At 38.7% G+C, this 21,795-nt stretch overlaps 2 protein-coding genes across 2 annotated transcripts in view; one reads left to right on the top strand and one right to left on the bottom strand.

The window, feature by feature from the left end:
* The window catches only part of LOC121326707 (26S proteasome non-ATPase regulatory subunit 1), a 45,725-nt gene that overhangs the window by 13,200 nt on the left and 10,730 nt on the right, over positions 1–21,795 (bottom strand). The window contains exon 17 of the mRNA XM_041270109.1: positions 1,204–1,318. Within this exon, the coding sequence (XP_041126043.1) occupies positions 1,204–1,318 (115 nt within the window). The remainder of the gene's footprint in view (positions 1–1,203; positions 1,319–21,795) is intronic.
* Positions 7,018–21,147, top strand: LOC121326708 (5-hydroxytryptamine receptor 2B-like). The gene is made up of 4 exons (XM_041270110.1): positions 7,018–7,471; positions 8,976–9,449; positions 12,491–12,691; positions 16,268–21,147. The coding sequence occupies exons 2-4, from the start codon at positions 9,026–9,028 to the stop codon at positions 17,164–17,166; spliced, it is 1,524 nt and encodes a 507-aa protein (XP_041126044.1). The 5' UTR covers positions 7,018–7,471; positions 8,976–9,025; the 3' UTR covers positions 17,167–21,147.

The following is a 21,795-nucleotide window of genomic DNA, read 5'->3' as shown; positions in this document are numbered from 1 at the left end:
ACGTAAGATTCTCCAATATAAACTGAAAACTTGCGGCTTGCAGTATGGGCTGTGTTAATGACTAATTGACACCATAAGACGAGAGCAGAGCACACAACAAACTAACACAGCAGGGAAAATAAGCAGAAGGCGGCACATGTTCCTCTATACCTCCCCTCATCCACCCTGCAAAGAATACCACAAAAAAAGGCATGAACGGAGTCAGGAGACTCCAATTGTATTCGCTCAGTCATTTAGAGGCACAACTCCATTCGGTTTAATACTGGGTAACTTAGTATCCTTTATTCTCATGGGGTGTAGATTTAGCCTGGGTAATAACAACTGTTTCACTTTTCGTGAGAAGTTAAGTTTAGGGTACTTCTCACAGGACAGAGAACATTAGCCAAGACTGTGACACAGGCACAGGTTTTAAAGGAAAGTAAAACATAGCAGAACAAAAACAAATTAAAAAAGCAGACTTTAGAAAATTCTAACTTATAAAAATATACATGAAGGTTAAAACATACCTGGTTAATGCACGTGCCCTGGAACACAGCTTCTTACAAAAACAGCAACTGCTCAAATTGTTTGGCAATATGGACATTACACAGATTAAAAAGCAGTACACCTTCTCGTAATAGGGCCCTCCTTGTGCAGAAAGTTTAAAGCAGAGGGCCTGGAGCTGGGAGACCCTGGGTTTAAATTTCTGCTTGTCTGGCATAAGGTCTTGGAAGGTGCAGCATCGCTGTACAATGCACCCTTATTCCATTTCTTATAAAACTGCTTTTAATAAATTTCATTACTCTGCTTTTAAACACACTCCTATCCAAGTGCTATGCTAGCACAACCTTGCTTCATTTCCAACATAGGAAACATTTTCAGGTATGTTATTGTTAATAGATTACTTGGCATGCTTTCAGTGCTCCTCCTCCCTACAGTGCACTTGTTAATTAGTTCAGTGATCTCCGTTGCCCCTTTCGACACCTCACACTATAGTGAATTTATTTTAGTTTTGGTTGCTGTGCATTGTCACGAGATAGCGGTGTTACACCAAAAAAGATACTCAGTTTAAACCCATTCCACTATGATGTGATTTTTTTTCAAAAACCCAACCAAACTGAACATGTGTTCAACACTTTTTCCAGGACACTGTATATCCAAGTTAATTAACTGCACATGTTTCATGCTGCATGCGTGCGAGAGAGAAAGAGGGCGAGAGCTCACCTTGTTTCCTGTTCCTGCACAGCAGATGCCAAGGGCCATGGCTGCCCCACAGCGTACATGGGGGTTATAGCTCTCTGACAGCAAGGACACTACGCTGGGACACTGCTCGGGAGTCCTGTAGGAAAACAAAACCTCTTACTAATCCGCACAAACATTTGGTTTCACATGATCACAAATAACCTTCCAACTTGGTGGCCTAAGCAAGGCTTCCAACAGCTACAATGATCAGTTTTGTATTTCTGTTCTCTCAAAAATGTTACAGGGCAAGCTGGTGGACTTAAAACTTAAGAGTCATGCATTTTTAAATCACCGCACTGGACTCAAGCAGCTGGTTGGAGATCAAGCTAGTGTGGTTCGTGTAGCTTTGTGCTTAGAATGCAATACATGTGTATTCTTGAGCACAGGCTCCGACCTTCACACTGGACAGAGTTTAGCTTCAGTAGATAATAGCATTTGAAAGTAGTGAATATATAGCGTCCACACCAGGAGGTAATTAGGACACTGCTGTGAAACACCTGACAACCCCCCACCCCCTAGCAAAACTTCAGACACATATTTTTCCTGTATCAGTAACTAACACATTCACATTCTTTGGGATCCATGATCAAGTGGGAATCAATCAGGATTTGGGAGGCTATAAATATATAGGATTTCCTAAATATTTTGCTGCCCTGTCCCATTATCAGTCCTCACTGATTGTACCATTCAATGTTAGCAAAGGAGCAAACACGAAGACGACAGCAGCTTGATTTTAGGAAAACATGCTGTATAATAAGACGTTTGATGCATAGTACATTTTACTAAAGTGAAATACATTTATGTGTACTTAAAATATAACAATTAAAGTTACTATTATTTATTTATTTATTAAATGTGTTATTGAAAAAATGAAAAATTACCAGGTAGGAGCTTGTGTTTCTAAGATGATTTCAAAAGACCTTACTGAGTTCCCCGGCATTTAGTGCAAAAATTACATTGGGCAAACTACAGTGGAATATAAATGACTAATTCTATCTGCAATCTACAAGGTGCATATTGCTATTGAAATGGAGAAATTGTATGAGATTAAGCTGGTTGCAAAAATGACAGAAGCAGATAAAATGTATTATTCTTTTAATTTTTTTTCTTTTAAATCTCTTGCAAGCTAAATTGATCCTCCTAGTTAAAATACATTACACCTTTTTCAAGAAATCTATCAGACCACATTATGCTGAAAACAAAAAATGCCCAACATTTCTTAAACCTGGACGCATTCTGATAGAGAACTAAAAAAAGATCAAAGCTCCAAAACACAGTAAATCAAACAGAAGGGAATAGGTTTTCACTGATGTCAGAACCCAGCAATTACGACTCTCCCGTCTACAAGTTTAGAATTGCGCTTCAACAAAGGAGGCTGCAAACAGAATTAGCACCATTTGTGTGCTACGGTGTGTCCCTTCTCCTTCATTTACTGTAAACTTTGTGTGGGGCAGTGGTGACAGCGACTTTGGGTTATAAAAGGGTGCTGTCCAAAACACGTCCCACAAAGTGAACTCAAGATTGTACTACACTGGCCTAAAAGAGAAGTCACAATGATGCAGAGATGAAAAGCAGCTCTTGCCACACTCCATGCCCCTTTGTGTTTTACCCATTTAATAATCCTTTGGCCAACCAGCATTCCTGCCCTCTGCTGTGAATCAGCCCATTCTTTCTACTTGTCCTCATCCTCTCCCCCCAGGCCTAGCCTTGCTAGTCCATTGCCTTAGTTACTTGGCCACCACTACCCCTGTACTTCTTTCATCTTCAATTACTTGCATTATTTCCTTCACTAGATTTATTTTTTTCCCAGTGCCAATAAGCCAAAATAATACAATAACAAAATATACTCCTTATATCTCCAGCCATCTGCTTTAGTTTTTCTCACACTCCGGCTCAACCAGCTGTTTCAATAAGTCTTAGTTTAAACTATTCAATATAGGAGTTTTTTCAACATGCCTCTTCAGTGGAGAAGTAGGGGAACAGATCTCGACACATCCTTAATTTTGGGGTTGGAATGGCTTCTAATTCTAGCCCATTAAAGATGCATGAAACCTTAACATCTTCATACCTACTTAATTATGTATGTATTTTTGTATAAATTAATCTGCCTTGAAGGCAATAAACATACTGTGTCCCTCTCCATTGTGCCGTGACACGGTAAACCAGCCTTGTGCTTGAAGCTGACTTTTAAACTGTGGAAGCATTTACAAACCATAAGATGCTCCTTTTTTATTTGATAAAACAAGGTGCCCTGAAGCACATTCCTGGCAGAAGTGACACAGATGCGATGCTATCTGTCATGGCAAATGACAAACAGTGGGTTATGGATTTGTGTTATGTGGCTTCTTTCAAACCTCTGTTGGCATGTTAAAAGAGAAAGGATCAAGGTCGCTGTGCATTGTAAGCTGGCTATAATCATATTCTATTTTTAAACACATTGGAATATAGACTTGCAGGCACTGCATTTTTGTAGTTGGATTACGAGTGCAAGCCTCAATATAAATATATACTACCCTACGCACGCTGCTGAATGAAACTGTTCAAAACAAAAGCTCTGCTAACAGCAGCCATCGCCACATACTGTAAACACTGCAATCCACTTCAAGTCTTCTCCATTACATTTCTTTCCGATTGACCTCTGTTTATTTAAAGCTACTTTATACTGTACTCTGTGTTGGCTCAAGGTTTTGTGTACATCAAATTATATACATAAAAAATAGCCTGTATAACAAAACCTTTCAAGTTCCTTAGTAAAAGGAAAGTCACTTTTAAAGTTGTTTCACACAATATACAAACTGCAGAGTTTGCCTATTTATTTTCCCATTAGACAAAAGTGTGTGTTAATCATTTTGCATGGTTAGGCAGTGCAGTTTATCATTTTGGCATGGCTGGGCTAGTACTTTATGCAGGTGTACATAACATCACTGCACAGTCCTGACTTCCACCCTTCCCCTGGCTCTCCAGAGCTCAACAGCTTGTCTACCTTTGGCAACCCCGACATCCAGCTTAAGACAGCAACGAGACGATTGTAACCCTAGGATTCCAATTCATCCTAGGTTATCATATGTATTAGAAAGGTTTACTTCTTTTTAATACTCCTGAGAGAAATGAATAGGTGCATGAGATTTTAATTACATATGTCCAACAAGATTATCCAAAGCCTGTGTGTTGGCAAATCCCTTTTGAAAACATTTAGTATGTTATCAGTGGTGGAAGGTAAAATGGTTTTGCTACATTTCCAGCAAATGTAACAGTTTAACTTTCAAACGCATTGTTAACATTCTTATCTCCTGTAAAACAAAACATGCAGGGCATTTTATTTTGTAAGCTCAAACTTAATCCACTCACAATCTAAATCAACTGAACTTTAAAAGAAAAAAAAAAAAAGTTTTGCTTTTTTTTTTTTTGTATTTCATGATTTTAAAAGTTAGGTAGCCAGTGCAGCAGTAATAAAAGGAGGGCATTTAAATAAAAGCAGAGTCTATGAACTGGCATCTCTCAGTCTGCTAAGGGAATCTCCTTTATGGGAAACAGACAAACAGTGCCTCAATAAACTGCTAAATTACTCAGCCCATTAAAAGCATTTTGGTGGAACAGGCAAACCAAAACTAGCAAGTATCATATCCAAATCCTGAAAAACACTCCAGATGTTTAGTCATAAGATTTATCTGCCGTCTTGCTTTCTTATGCTGACTATTTCATTTTCACAGAACGTTTTAAAATCAGTTAAAATGAATGGCTCGCCAATAAAAAAAAGCAGGTTTACAGGAGACTACAGCCTTCCTCACCCTGCTTGCCAGCTCTTTAAAGAACTCTCAGTTTCCATGGCTCACACACAATAAAGCAGTGACATCCTCAGATACCAATTACTTAAGGTGGCATTTAACTGTTGGCGCTTTCCTGCTTCAAGCAAAGCAATCAAGTCCTAATTGCTCTTCAAGGGAAAGGCTGCAGTGCATTCTGGGATTGTGTTAGAAACACCTTAACAGGACAGTTGTGATGCAGTAGTGGAGGCAGCCCTGGCAAGAACAAAAAGATCATTTCACTTTAATTACATGAAGGCTAAATCCTTCATTTGTATTCAATCGAGTCCAGTCATTATTATGTACTATTACAAGTGATTATGCTCCAAACCAATACAAGAGGCATCTCTCCAGAAAGGGTCTCGATCCCCTAGTTTATAATTTAAAAAAGAAAGCTCATTCAATCCAGCAGTAACCCTCTTCTCAACAACCAGCCCTAGCTGTCTTTCTGCATTTTTTAATTAATCACAAACAGCCACCACAGGAAGGTCTGTGACAGTCCGACAAATCTGTGTCAGGGGTTGGAACTATTCTAGCAACTGACTGGCAAAAATACACTGTACACTCTTAAGAGACCTTTCTAGAAAATACAACATCTGAGAATGCTACCCTAAAGAGCAGACTATGATTCAGGGGCATACATTTAAAAAAAAAAAAAAAAAAAAAAAAAAAAGTTATATATTATTATATTTATATATATTTTTTTATAACTAAACAATACTTATTCTTAGAAATAATGATAGCCTATATTGCTTTGAAATAAGTCATGACCACAATGCAATCTATATGACCTGACTGATCTTTACACTGGTAAAGAGACTTCAACGCCTTTAAGCCAGCTGCAGTGCAGCACTCTGTGGTTTCATTGAAAACATTCTGTTGAGCTAAACCAGTATGCAGTCAGTCGCAGCTGTTGATAAATGTACTAGATAACATTAAGAGGGGGCAGGATGAAGTGGAAGCCCAGCCCTTGAAGGGTTAAGTGTATGGAAGAGACACAAGGACCTTGGATAAATCTTCACAGGATATATAACTCCTAACAGTTCCCATTAAGGAAAGGAGCAAGACTGCTTGAGGTTTACAAAACGCTGTGTTGTGTCACCTCACATTTGGCGATTTATTTGAATGAGAGGCCAATGAACAGAAGGCTAATTAGAGCTTATCAGAGCCTGGGAATGTTCCATGAAAGATCCCCGATATGGAGCAACTTCAGTTGTTTGTATTGCTTAAAAAATAAATATGAATCGGTTGATTTGTAGAAATAACAATAGAAGATCAAAGCTTGGCATCATAGAAAAGCTTTATATACAGTGCAGAGCACTCAAATAGATTAACCAACTAAAACACACCAAATCTTCATGAGGCATAATAGTCTCTTCACAAACAAACAGCAAAATATGCATCACAGTTTACAGGACTGGCTGTCTTCAAAAATAATTAACCGTATATACCACACTGGAGCACCTTAGCAAAGCAGGGCTTGAAGACTATCTGCACCCACTCGCATGAGAACAAAACAGGGTTATCAATTCATAATGCAAAAACAACAAATAAAAAAGAACCTATTTTTATAGAAAGGTATTAAGTGCAGACGGTAGTCTGAATTCAATACCTTCCTTATGGCAAGGGATTAAATTCACTTATCTTCTTCAGTTGGCAACAGTCACCACAAAAATGACCTGCACTATTTAAAACCAACCAATTTTATGTGTGTGTGTGTGTGTGTGTGTGTGTGTGCTTGGATATCTGTATTGAATTGTGTTGTAAAGATCAACAGCTTAGTCTGCCCAAGTCAACGTGCTGGATTTGGGAAGTAGTTAATTTGCACTGAACGTTCATTCCCGCCCCACTTATTCAAGGAGTGTATGAAGGTCTGCTGCGTTGAAGGAAATCACCTCCCAGAACAGCTGGCTTCACTCCAGCTGCAAGACATTCATCTGTTTTCTTGCAGCCCGTTTGGGAAGAGAGAGAGAGAGAGAGAGAGAGAGAGAGAGAGAGAGAGAGAGCGGGAGAGACAGCAATGAGCAAGGACACAGCAAAGCTCAGTCTGTCTGCTGGAAGTTTAAAACCTGAGATCACAAAAGGAGCCACAGCTTAGTTAAGCTTAGTGCAACCACCGAATGACCCAGTGAAACAGAAAAAAAAGACAGAAACAAGCATATATACGAGACACTGGGACCTTTTAAAGAAATGTTAAGAACAGATATAGGAAGAGCCGTGATGTTAAACGGAATCGCCTAACTTGTCAAGATTCTTGACCATGGAAAAAGTTTAAGTAGAAAGTCCACTTACAAGACAAGGGGAAAAACTACTTGACCCATAAAGGACATTGCGATATTCTATCGAACGGAGAAGTGGATTGCTTGGTTTGCGCACGCTCACTGGACTGATTTCAGCACGAGAAAGAACAAATGAAGCGGCTCTGAACTTGAGCATCGCTTACTAAGGTAAATGCGTAAAAAAAAAATATATAAAAGGAATTTAAAAGACATATGAGCGACTATAGTAAAGACAACATTCAGAAATATGTTCGGATTAAATCAATACAAAATGAGGTCTGCTGTTTTCCTGCAATTTATACTTCAGTGAAAATAAAAACAATAAAATGCTCAAAACTGATTTTCTACTACATAATCTTTTTTTATTTTTATTTTTTTATTTCAAACCATCAAAGTAACACTTGCTATGCAAGACCCTTTTCAGACTGTCTATGCTACAAGGGTTATTCGTTAAACACTGACATTGTTTAATAGCTCTTTTAAAAGCAGGGATAAGTAGCATGGCTATTTATTTAGTTGAAGTGCTTAATAAATAAAATACAGTAAAACAAAAGGATCCTAACTGACAGATTTGTCTCTGAAACAACATTACATGTCTGATTAATTGAACACTGTCCTTAGGCGCTACAGCACAGAACAACTCTTCAGACCAGTCCTCAGAATTAGGGATTCTTAGCTTTGACTTTGCTGCCTGGTTCTAGGAACAAGACAAGTGCAGTACAAAATATAAAATCCCTTTACCGGTAAATAGGTGCAAGCCTAGCAATCCAAAGAATTGAACATTTTGAGCCTGCGGACAGCACACTGTAGCAAAAGATTATTAGTTGTGTTGGAATTTTAGACAGAGAATCTAACACAGAAAACCCATGGAGAGCACAAACCTGAATCAGAGAGGCAGGCTTACCTGTTAGTTAGCAGCTGTTCAGTCACGGGGCCCAACTGCAAGTTTGTGTATTTGTTTGGTTTATTTGTGAGGTCAGTAATGAAAATGTCCACAGTGTGTAGAGTTACACTTTGTTTGAATCAGTGATAAAAATCACATTACACATACAAGGAATCTAATTAAAAAAGAAAGGCAAATAAAAAAAAAGAAAAAACGAAATATTCTACAAAATATATATATATATATATATATATATATATATATATATATATATATATATATATATATATATATATATATATATATATATATATATATATACATACATACATACATACACACACACACACGCACATTCTGTAAAGGTTTTTTCAGTAAGCGAAGACACCAAGACATAATATTTTAAACTATTTATTTTTTGTTTTCACTGAATGTTTACTCATTTGAACGGTATGTTTGGTTCATACAACAGTATTTGAAATGTTGTTTATCGTCTAACTCTGTCTTTAGGAAAGAAGCCTGGCCTCAAACAAACAAGAGACATTTCCCAGATACATTACACAGTGGCACTTGAAACAAAAGCAAACCTGTTATTTTCATACAACGAGATTGCACATTACTAAAGGAAAAAAACATTTCTGGTCTCTTTCTATTTGGAAATACAGCACAGTGACGACTAGGAGATTAAGGCTTAACGATGTCACGCAATTAAAGTAATTAAACATCAGTAGATTTTTATTGTTAAATCATTATGGTTTTGGTTCTGGCTTGCCCCCTCTCTCCTTATAGATTGAAACCCAGCAAACTGCAGCCCTCCTTGGACTGCAGGCCCTGTGACCATGCTGGCTAAGCCCCAGGATCCACCGGGACCAGTGAAGACAGGGAAACACGTGAACAACAAAGACATGTCAGAGCATGGCGGTAGCGTCTTTCTGCAGGACAGCCAGATGCAGTGGCCTTTCCCCTTAGATGCCAATGTCTCAGGGCAGGCCAACTATTCAGCGTCCTTCCAGCCACCAAGGCTGAGTGCACTGGTGGGGGTCCCAGAGGAAGCCCAAGGAGGAGAGGAACTGTGCTGGGCTGCCCTGCTCATCATCATGGTCATCATTCCCACCCTCGGAGGCAACATACTGGTGATCATGGCCGTCTCACTGGAGAGGAAGCTGCAGAACGCCACCAATTACTTCCTGATGTCGCTGGCGGTTGCAGACTTGCTGGTTGGCCTCTTGGTCATGCCCATTGCTCTCACCACTGTGCTCTTCAGTAAGTATGCAACCGGTGCACAAAAGTGTGTGTGTGTGTGTGTGTCGTGCATGGATCTTCAGCTGCAAGGCGGGACACACTGATCAGTCATATACAACAGAACTATTAAAATAGTGAGTTTCCAGTTTATTCATTATAATAAATTGAAGATAACTGGGTTAGCAGAGAGTACAGGATTAACTGAACACAGCCTACATGGCGGAAAGACAAGACAGTTTTGTTTTATTTATCTTTGGTGCACAGCCCAGATGATCAATAAGAGCGAGCCGACAAAAGATTAACCACTAGTTATAACGAAAGGAAGTGTAGACTAAACATCTGGTAGTTGAGGGGATCCAGCCATGCTGATAAAAGAAACAGCACCATACTGTATCCAGAATATAATAGGGAGAGCATTGTGTTTAACAAAATTAATTATTTGTGATGTATCTGGATCAATATATCCTAAAATAATAGTTTACAGTCCCACATAAGTTTTCCCATTTCTTTGGTTTCTTCAGTCCCATGCATATTTAATGACTTTTTTTTATAACCTTGTATTTTTTTAATGAAAGAAACTAAACAATGCTGCCTAAATCCATATTAAACCCTATTTAAGATAAGCCTTGTGTAGAACCTTTGAACAAAAAAAAAACTTTTTTGGCAGATTCTGATCTTGAACATCTGCAAAGCAGAAGGAACTCTGGCTTACACCTTGTATTTAAAAAAAAAAAAAAAAAAACACACACACACACACACCACCACCACCACCACCACCACCACACACTGCAAGGACCACAATGCTCCTAAAGTACATTCTAGGAAATCAGGGTCTGCCCCTCCGAATGCAAGCATGTGTACTTCTGGCTCCGAGATGGGAAAGCCACCTACCGAGCCCCCTACACCCAAGGGACGCGGTTCTGCTAATGCACAGTGCATCAGCATTACAAAGCACAGAGAGATCTTTGGCAACATACACTGTGGAGCAGTGCTGCTGGCTAGCCAATCATATGCTAGTTTCTGTTAACCTAGAAAACTGCAAGGCATCCCCCATCAATAAACGTTTCAGCTCAAGTACCACAGCAGGGAATGTTTCATTTGGGAAAGTTAGTGGCTGGTCTGTGAAAACACTGCTGATGAACTGCACTTGTAAGACTTATATATCAAACAGAGACTGCAGATCCTTAGATAGATATAAGACAATTGGTGGTAGATTTAGCACTCTATTAAAGAACTGTAATCCGTTTGCAACCACACAGCAGTTACAATACTGGTGCATATTTTTTACATTTTTTTTTTGGTGCTTTACAATATATATAGCTCAAAGAGCCAGCTAAAAAAAAATAAAAAAAAAAATAAAGCCTACCAGGAAGCGTCATATAATGGAGCTACTTGTTTCTGGAACAATGATTTGTCTTAATTTTTCCAAACCAAGTGGAATAAATGAAGAGAGTTATGTATTCAGATATGTATTCAAACCCATTGTTGCGTCTGCCCTCTGGAGAAAGACAAGGTTTCTCAGTCTTTTAAATTCTGTACTTTGAGGCTTGATTTTATATTACACAAAGTAAAATCTCCCTTAACTGAGTCAGGTAGACTTAAAGGGACCCTCTTATAAAGACAGCTGGTACCAATACAAGCAAAGACATTACATTTTTTTTTTTTTTAATTAAAAAAAAAAAAAAAAAAAAAATTAAAAACTTTTAGGAGACTTCAATGTATTTTAAGGCAGTATTTAAAAAGGCCCTAAATGTTATCTTGTGTAATCTAAAATCAAGCCTCAGAAAAGCACAGAATTCTAAAAGATCAGATAGGGACTGCGAGAAGGTATTTGTGATCAGATAATACAAACCTAGCTGCCACCCACAAATGTAGCATGGATGAAACCAACTGGCTCAGATCACTGCCGTTGGATTCCAAGCTGCTTACATGAATCATCTCTCATTACATTTTTTTATTTGTATTTCAAATCATAATACATTTACATGTCCTGTTGAAGCCTGTCATGGGGCTGTTTGTTGGGTTTTGCTTCCAGAAAAACAAGTTACCTACAACAGCTAAATACAAGCTAACAACATTACTTCTCAGGTAATGTCTTCAGGACTATTACAGAAACAGGAGTTCAGATGAAAACTATGACATGTGACCCAAGCTGCCAATGACATCTTTCCTAGATTAGCTCACCACTGCAAGCTAAGCAAAAAACAGCAAACACATCAATTAAAACAGATTTAAAATTGGTGCATTTCCAATAGATATAGGCTGAAACATGTCTTAGGCTTTGCTTAAGTTCACTATTTGTGCACTGCATACTGCACCTTGGCTTGCGGGGAATTACCTGTCTCCCCACATCGGATAATGAAGGTTAGTGAAAACACATGGCTCAGTACAATGCATTGTGCATGGATAGAGGTCTACTGGGTGAAATAAATTGCTTTCTTTATCAATGTGTCTAACTCTATAAACCCACTTATAACCAGCCTCCCCCGAATACAATGTGCTCTTCCACAAGGTGACTGTAGAGCTCTATCAGCAAATGTCACTTAGTATCAAACCATTTTGGTTTTTTTGCACAGAATTGAAAGTTTTGTTTTGGTTCACATCGATGAAGAAAATGTTTTACCACTCTTGCCTGATTACTTAATAATGGCACTTGCAAGAAAGAACACAGTAAAAATAAAAAAGCGCTTGTATCACTACATTAAGAGATCAAGTGTGCCATCTACTGAGCCAACAGCCAACAAGGCTCCATGGAAAAAACTGAACCGTAACAAAAAGTATGCAGATTCATCACCTAAAAAGCATCTTAAGCAACTGCCTAAATCCCTGGCTATTGAGACTAATCTACCCGCACAGTGTACAAGTGTAATAACCCTCAACTGCAAGAGACTTCACATCATAACTTCATGTTTCTGGGAAGATCACAGGTTTATCTAAACTCACATTGTATTTATTTGATAAACATGCAAGTTGAAACGTCAGACACTGATTGAATTGCCTGGCACACTTCTTAGAACTGGTCAAGTGACTGCTTTCTCTCTATCTTCCATGCTCTGTTTCAGACTCAGAGTGGCCCCTGCCCACCTCGCTCTGCCCTATCTGGATATTCCTGGACGTCCTCTTCTCCACAGCCTCAATCATGCATCTCTGTGCAATCTCCCTGGATCGCTACATCGCCATCAAGAAACCCATTCAGCACAGCCAGTTCAAATCAAGAGCCAAAGCCATGGGCAAGATAGCCGTGGTGTGGCTGATTTCTGTAGGTAAGAGGTCTGATCCGTTTAGCATATGCACAAATTTGTGCCAAGACAAAATAATACTGCTAAATACTGTAAAAAGAGATTCAATTTCCATAATGCAATAATCCAATGAGAGCCACTACCACCATACATACAAACACAACTTTTTTAAAGCTGTATTCTGTTAACTTCCAATTTTAACTCAGTCTCAAGCTTTTTACAAGAGCATGAACTGGAGTGTGTAAAACAAGTCTTCTAATGTGTAGAAGAGATCATTCTGGTGTTGGCATGAACATGAGGAACACATGCTTAACCAACTGCTTTGAGTGTTTATTAAAAAAGAAAAAAAAAAAGTTGCAGGTCATTTGGACCAAATTAGTGAAGTCGATCACTCAAACAGAACAGACACCTTCCGCCATGTTTTAATTTTCTGTTTTCCAAGGACGCTCTACATTTCCCACAGCCAAGCTAAAAAGGTAAATACTCTGCTCTACAAACACAACAGGAAACTGCTGATATATTCTGGAATAAAAAAAAAAGAAGCCGCCTCGTAAATATGCCTGGCAATTTCACGATCTCTGTGGACCCGCATTTTACCTGTTAGAGTATGTTTTCTCAGGAAAAAAAAATCCCACAAGGTCAAGGGGGTCAGATCTCCTGCTCTTGTGTAATCAGGAGCACGCTGTCATTTTAATTATCAATCCCACTCAGCTATGCAGGCAAGGCAGTGTTTTTGCATCATTCTAGCCACACACTCAATAGGAAAGTTAACTAGTTAGTGGCCTGTCTGGGCTAGTAGTGGTTAAGCTCCAGCTTTATGGGAGGATATTTAAAGCTTTTGCACATTTCTACAATAACAAATAACCTTATTGAATTTACAAAATAAAATATGAATAAAATACTCAATTGCCTTCACGGTATCCTCTGGAAGTTTTGCAAAACGTCACATGACATTCTAACATATTGTTTGCGTTGAGTGGCAAACTGGCTCTGGGCATTCAACATGAAATAATGGTTTTAAAAAAACATAACATTTCAGAACTATTTATTTTTTTTATTGTATTTGGCTGGAATGAGTGCATTAATGATCATGCATCTTTCTACATGACAATGCAGAGCAGACAGTGAACTACTCAACTTAGCAATCAAAGAAAGTACAAACTTAGCTTTCTTCAGGACAGCTATCCACAGAATATTTATTTAACACTTGCGTCTTGGCAGTCATCCCACAGACCTAGACCTAACCCAGTCCTATACATAGTACACCGCATCTACTGTCTTGTTAGTTTGGTTGGTCAGATATTCTATAAACCATTCGTACACATTAAGCTGTTATCTGCTAGCATGTTCACAGCTGCTCACTGGAAGATTTTGGCAACTGGTCCTACTGTACCATTGTTGATTTGGAACTTTAAGATAAAGTTCATTAACAGGTCTCAGTTTAAAACAAATGCATTTGTTGACCTAATTTGGTAACCATCATTCACTAGAGAAACTAGTGGCTAGGTATACTGGTTTTAACTAATGGCAAATGATAATTTGCTTCCATACCTTGAAATAGCGACTATTTACTTAGCTATACAAGGAGACATGAACCACAAGGCCATATAAAGGAGAATGCAGTCATACGACCTTTAGAGTTAAATCCAACTCCATATTTACAGAGCAATGAAAAGTTAACGCTAGCTCAAAAGTGCAATTAAAAAAACACAGGGCCTCTTTCAGGAAAATTTGTGCTATAGCAGCCAGTTAAAACATTATGTGCATGTACAGTAAAACATGTTATAGGGAAATGAATGCTACAAATATGTTGTCCACATGCACACACAATCCTAAAACTTAACCCAGAGGTCTGGGTTTGGGGCTTGGTCCTCAATAGCCTCTTTCTTTAATACAGGAAGTACAGCAGTTGTGCCATCATGTTGCTTAATATGCTTGGGAACCATTTAGAGAGGGGCACAGTACTGGGATATGCGAGTCAGTAAATTGAACACCCAGAACTTGGGAATACTGGAATCTTGCAGGAGGCAAAGTACATCTGGGATTAAGTAAACTTTAATTCTGGGCCAATAATAAAGGATGTATTTGTTATAAAATCAAGAAATTGCTTTCAATTCTCTATATAATTTTATGAATCTTCCAACAAAAGGATACGTACTGTGTGTAAGGAAAGCATTCCATCTAAAACACTGACCATGGTTCATTGAGCAACATTCCCATTATCTAAACATCACAACGTTTAGAAAGGGATTAAATAAATCACTGTGCCTCCACATCTATTTTTACAACACGCACCACACATGTTGGACAACAGACCATGTTAAGCTGGTTAAAACAGGACCCCAGTAGTATAAAATAAATCTAACTTATCTATACAAGATGCATGTTTCACTACACCACCAAACCTGTAACCCTGCAGCAACCAAGTCTATTAACTACGTAATGCAGGATCGCTGGAAAAATGACTCATTTTTAAAACGTAGGCAAAATGACAAAAAGAAAAGCAGCTATACATTCAAAGCCTATACTTTACCCGTACCTACTTCATGAATCATTTGAGAAAACACACTTCATGTTTGACCAGTGAACTTTTTTTTTTTTTAACAATTACTGAGTGTCAGAAATATTCTGCTTAACATATTGCTAACATCTAGATAGATAGAGAGATAGGGAGATAGATTAAAAAAAAAAAAAAGTACACGTTTCATAAATAGAACTGGCTGTTATATTGGATTGGGATGCCTGAACATTACCATTAGATGTTGGCTACAGCACCTTGGCTGTGCTTCACAGGACCCAGGACAACATCACTGTTTTTGTTGCACCTCAACCCTCATGTCACTACCAGGGAAGGGTTTCTACCAACATAGCCATCTACAGTCCTGTCTGACCTCCGAAATTTACTTTATGCGTGAAGCCAGACATCACTGACTAGAATACACAAGACAATTCACTTTAAAACAGCTTTCTCTGACGATGCGAACGAGATGCTGAAACTCAAAGTAAATAAAACACAAAGAAACGTAAAACAAAGGAACCCAACATTTAGGAAGTCGATAGCTGAAACAAAGTTGTTATCAGGCACATGATGTTCTTCCTATTTTAATAACAAAACACGTTTCTTTATTGTGTATATACAGTATAACAAACATTTTACTTTCCCCCCCTCTCATTTACCAGTCCCCTGGCACGCCACTTTGGTACCTGCAAATGAACTGCAGACTTTTTATATGTCTCTAAATCATATGAAGGTCAGTTGCTGGATGAATTTAATAACACCCACTCTCTACACAAGTAGAAATGGTGCATTGAGAAGTTAACAATTTTAGATCTTAATACAAAAATCGAATTAAGTACCTTAAACTAAGTAGGCAATTATGCTAATTACATTTTCTAATCCCTTACACCAAATAAAAGCAAGAAAAATCCATATCCTTCATTACCAATTAACTAACAAATCACTGTAAGTAAGAAGGTAGAACATAGGTCAGTGCGAGCCACTAATACAATATTAATTCAGAATGTTCAGCAAAGCAGAACCAAGACACAGGCAGGTCACATCATACTAGGCAAGTGAAACTGTCCTCTTATCGCTTACAGGAATTGCCATTCCCATTCCAATCAAAGGCCTTCAAGACGAATCCAACACCTTCAAAAATAAGACATGTCTGTTGAACAACGACCGGTTCCGGGGGTTCATTATCTTTGGCTCTACTGCAGCTTTCTTTGTCCCACTGGCCATCATGATGGTCATCTACCTGCTGACCATCCAGGTTCTGCGGAAAAAGGCCTACCTGCTCAGGTTCAAGACCCACCAGCGCTTCACCTGGTCAACTGTGTCCACCGTCTTCCAAAGGGAGCAGGAGGTCATACTTGACAGCTCCAGGAAAGAGAAGGTCCAGCGCAACGTCCATGGCAACAACAGCCACATCACCGGGGAAGAGATACCTATCAGGAGGATGTCGGCCATGGGCAAGAAGTCAATGCAGAACATCAGCAATGAGCAGCGGGCTTCCAAAGTCTTGGGTATTGTCTTCTTCCTCTTTGTAGTCATGTGGTGCCCATTCTTTATCACCAACGTAGCCTCTGTGTTTTGCAAGACCTGCAGTCAGGAGGTTTTAGGCAGGCTAATGGACTTCTTTGTCTGGGTAGGGTATGTCGCCTCCGGCATCAACCCTCTTGTCTACACACTCTTCAATAAGACATTCCGGAAGGCTTTTAACCGATACATCACTTGCGACTACGGTGGGTCTAAGCCACCCAAGGTGCATCGCAAGACGTTTACCCGGATCTCCTTTCGCTCATCTATGGCAGAGAACTCCAAGCTCTTTATGAAGCATGGCATGAGGAATGGTATTAGTCCAGTGCCGTACCAAAGTCCACTGCACCTAAGGCCTGCACCAACATGCATCCAGTCCTCTGCCACTACCCTTCTGGACACCTTATTCCTCACTGACAACGAGGGAGGCAAGCAAGAGGAGCAGGTCAGCTACGTGTAGCCAATTGTTAGTGCCACTGCTATACATTTGTGTTAGGCTTCTTGCAGACGAGGCAACTCCCAGGCAAAAAAAGCACTGGTACAGCCAGGATTTCTGCTGGTTATCGCACTGTGCCATCCACATGAGCTCTGGATGGACACCCATGTGCTGAAAAAGAAAGGCAGGCTCTACTAATATTCCACTGTAAGGAACACATTTTAGGTACTCCCCCCGACTTTTTTTTTTTTTTTTAAATTATTTATTTATTTATTTTTTTACACAAACTGTATTGGTGGAGGGATTGCCTTAGTAAAATCTCCTGTAACATTTCCTACAGACAGTGCTACCTTATCAAAATATAGGAAAACTATTGAAAATGAAAGACTATTTTCCTAGAAAGGACTGGGAAATAGAGACTGATATTTCACTTTTTTTTTTTTTAGAAGCCAACAGCCTGTTTAATTATTAGTAGAACACAACATATGGGTATTTTTTTTTTGTTTAACAGGAGATATGGCACTTAACATCACTATCAATCAGGTGGAGGTGTAATCCTGATCTACTCAATCCCATGGACCTATAATCTCTGTCAGCACAGAAAGAAAGTACTTTTTAAACAATCCTAGTGGCAATCTTGGGTGCCAAATTTCTTTTTTCTTGTAGTTCGGACACAGAATTAATGGAAATAAAACACCAGGATCATAAGGGACATGTTTTCACTAATGCCTGAAAACTTTGCTTGGGAAACATGAGAACAGGTGTTCAAAACAGACTCTAGTATGTTTTTTTTTTTTCTTTCAAAAGGAGGTTGCCAAAATAAAGATAACTAACAAGATATCCATCCCTCTGTCCCATAGGATTTTGGTACAAAGCGATTGTTTAACTTGGTTTGTTCGATAATGTCTGCAAGAAGAACAAAGTCTGTATGATTAAGCTCAAGCTGTGCTTGTTTCAAAACATGCATGTTTTTCCCTCCCATGCCAGAAGACATAAACAGTGTTGAGCAGGGGTTTATGATGACAGCTGTTTAATACCTATAACGGAAAAAGAATAACCAATTAGGCACATTGTCAAGATTAGCCTTTGGTTTACAGATGCTGTACCTGCCTGTGGAATGATGCAGGGAAGCACATCAACATTTCTGAGCCAATGATTCCTTCAGCACTCCTTTGTACAAACATTTGATTAAGATACTTACAAGATGAAGTAATGACATTTGGGACTACAAATAACAGTCTGTGTCCCTAGCCCACCCCTCTCAAAGAAGTTCTGGAAGTAACTGTTGCAACGCAGGAGTTTACTGTAATTTCTCTGCAACTTTATAAACTTGTATAAATCTGTTGAATGCCAGGCACCACAATGAATACAGCAAGCTTTAAAGGGGGTGCTTCAATTAATTTGACAGATTTGTAAGTCAGTGCCACCTACATAGATGACATTAAAAGAGGTCTGCTCTCCCTGGAAAACTTCAAGGTCAATTGCAGAGTGCTACTTATTTAGACCATTGACTAAATTGGGGCTTGGTTCAACCCGTTACCATGGTTAAGCGAGGCCCATTTAACGGTTTGAGACCAGTTTTAAACCAGCTCTATTTACAAGACTGATCATGCAAAGTAACCATTCCATGTGAATTCATCTACAGCCAGTGCATTGCATCTTGTAACACTGAACATGCCTTTATCACACCATGTGGTTTAAATTAAGACACGTTTTGCATTTTAAACCTCATTTAAACCTTTTTAAGTGGTGAGTTTGCCAAGTGAATTGACCAAGTGTTTAGGTTTATGGGCCATCAAAACAACAAGTTATAAGCTGGCCTGAGAGGTTGGATACTGACAGTCTAGTATAGCGCCTTGCAAAACTCCCACCCCAACCAAGAGTTAAGCACAAACTGAGTGGTAGATACCCAGAAATTAACCCTGGGAAAGTTTTGAAATTCTTGGAGCTAAGGATTTACTCTAAACACAGGGATGATTTACAACAGGTTTATCTTACAGCCCATCGATCAAATAAATATCGCACAGCCTTTTTTGGATGAAAAAAAAAAAAAAAGGCCCCAATTCCCCTGCTTAGCCCGCTGCACTGTCTAATATTGCTGATGGGTACATTAAGATATAAAAGATGAAGCATTGGTGTTTATAAACAGATAAAAGGAGGAAAGTACAAGAACTTGAAGGCTAACCAGAAGCGCACTGTGTTTCTGCATTGCACTACCTTTTCGTGCTCACAATGAACTGCGTGACGCTGGTTCTGTAGATAATGCTTTCAAGCTCAGTGGACCTTCATTTCCATGTTTCTCTTCAGGAGGCTGATTTGAAGTGCCTGAAGTGACACTCTCAAGCTAAACCAGCATATAAGTGCAATAAAGACTTTCTTCAATATAAATATTATTTCTCATGCCTACGGGTGTCATATGCAATTGTTACGTGCATGCATTCAACCTCCAAGCATGTGATAATACATTGTACCAATCATTTTAATGAACTAAGCCACCCTGCATGAAAGCAAGATTGTAATCGTTTCCCTAATGGAACCCATATGGCCCATTCGGGTGACTTTAAATAAGGTAATAAACCAAGCAATTCCAGAAAGCTTTAGCAGATCTACAGTATACAGAATCTGTTGCCTTTCACATTTCAATGATTCATGCTGCAAAAATAAAGCTATACAAAACACAATTACACTAGATTGTAAGTGTACAAGACAATCCCCACCCTCCCTCCCTCCCTCTTGGGACAAGCTCCCCAAACGGTGAATACAGAACTCAGCAGGATGCCAAAAAAGGCAACAATTGGCCAGGCACTCCAGGGACAGCACAATTCAACAGTCCTTGCATTCCTTCCAGCTTGCACTCAGAACTGCAGCAGACCGATCAATCTCAAACACCTACACCAATATGAAATACTGCACATACCCAACCTCTGTACAGTACAGGACTACTGGGCAGAGTGGAGGGTTTGAGGACCAGTAGATCAGCCCTAGCAAATATCAACTGAAATTGTATTTGTAACCACTGGTAAGTATGCCTCAGTCAACTCCTGCTGCTGAACTGGGAATAAATCCCAGTAGACCTCAGAAAGAAAATTATTCGCTCTCATGCATCAAATCCATAACGTTTAATCTGTAACCAAATGTTTAAACAGGACCAAAAGCCAGAAACAAGCATGTCACCAAACAAACTTGTATTAATAGTTAGTGTACAGCCTTTACACATAGACTTTCACTCCTACCAAGCAGAAGTTATTCAGAGCAATAACATAGGACTCCCCCAAATAACTTTCTAACAAGCATGTCACTTCAAACAGAGGTTTACATACACTGCATATACATAAGTAAAGGTATGGGTGGATAAACAGCTTAAATCTTGTGAATAGAGAAGAATATGCCTGGAATGTGAGTGTGTTTATATATATGTTGTAAATTGAACCCTGGCGTTGACAGATTACCATGAAAATTCCAACGATGATTACTGATCATTAGAGTTAAAATGCTTAAAAAACCCTTCCCCTCACTAACAGTTTAAAGGAACAGCAAGTCCTCTTTTTACAGAGAATGGTATAAAAAAAACAAAACGTATTTCAAACACATCCGAATGTTAAGACATATTTGATAAATACATTGGCATTTTAATATAGAACTGTCCAATTTTCACATTCCTGCTGTCACTAACCTTTGCCTTATTTTGTGTCAAATTTGACAAATTTCCAGTGTAAACATAACGGTAAATTAGAAAGAAAAAAATAATAAATAAAAATAAATAAACAAACAAACAAACCCCGCTGTCCAAATGAGAAAAAAACAAGGTTTGAAAACTACAATTAACATTATGTCCTGTTCACATGTAAATTAATTTGACCTCTCTCTTTTTTTTTGCTGTTGGTTACAACTTATGAAAAATGTGGCCCAGCTTCTGCGAGTGAAAGCAGGAGTCCCTTCTAGAGTGCCGCGGCTGCAGAGATGCACTGCACTTTTTGCCGTCATTTAATAAAAACTTTACATGACTTTGTATAGCCACTTAGATTTGCATTATCTTCAGTGAACACAACTATATCGTCATTTTCCCCCAGACAGTATATTAGAGGTAGCCTACCCTTTCCTGGAACGGAAACTATTTTGCGTACTTTCACCCTGCACTTAAATCAAATGAAGTTGTGTGTATCGGTCCAGGTTCCCGATGCGATAGTAAGATTGTTTCAATTTCAAAAAGAAAACTGGACAGGATTTATTGATTGACACTTAACAGCAGCCAATAACCACTCTGTGCTCTCCTCACTGATTGGTAGATATGGGCATCCAGGGCAGGTTTAGTATCCCTGGAAATCTCAACTGATATTGTGACTTTTAGAAGCAACAACACAGATTAGGTTCTTGACAGTAAATTAAATATATACAAGACACGTTTAATTTCATGGAATATTGCACTTCATTAAAATAGTATTGATTTGTTATGGTGGGGTCCCAATCGATAAATAATTTGATTATTATCATTACCGTTACAAGCCTAATTTTTTTATAATATATACACTGAACAAAAATATAAAATGCAACATGTAAAGTGTTGGTCCAATGTTTCATGAGCTGAAATAAGATCCCAGAAATTTTCCATATGCACAAAAAGCTTATTTCTCTCAAATTTTGTACAGAAATTTG

Source organism: Polyodon spathula, chromosome 14 (assembly GCF_017654505.1).
Source record: "Polyodon spathula isolate WHYD16114869_AA chromosome 14, ASM1765450v1, whole genome shotgun sequence".
Taxonomy (NCBI): Eukaryota; Metazoa; Chordata; class Actinopteri; order Acipenseriformes; family Polyodontidae; genus Polyodon; species Polyodon spathula.
The sequence above is the reverse complement of the archived record's forward strand: the minus strand, read 5'-3'. Positions and strand labels throughout refer to the sequence as shown.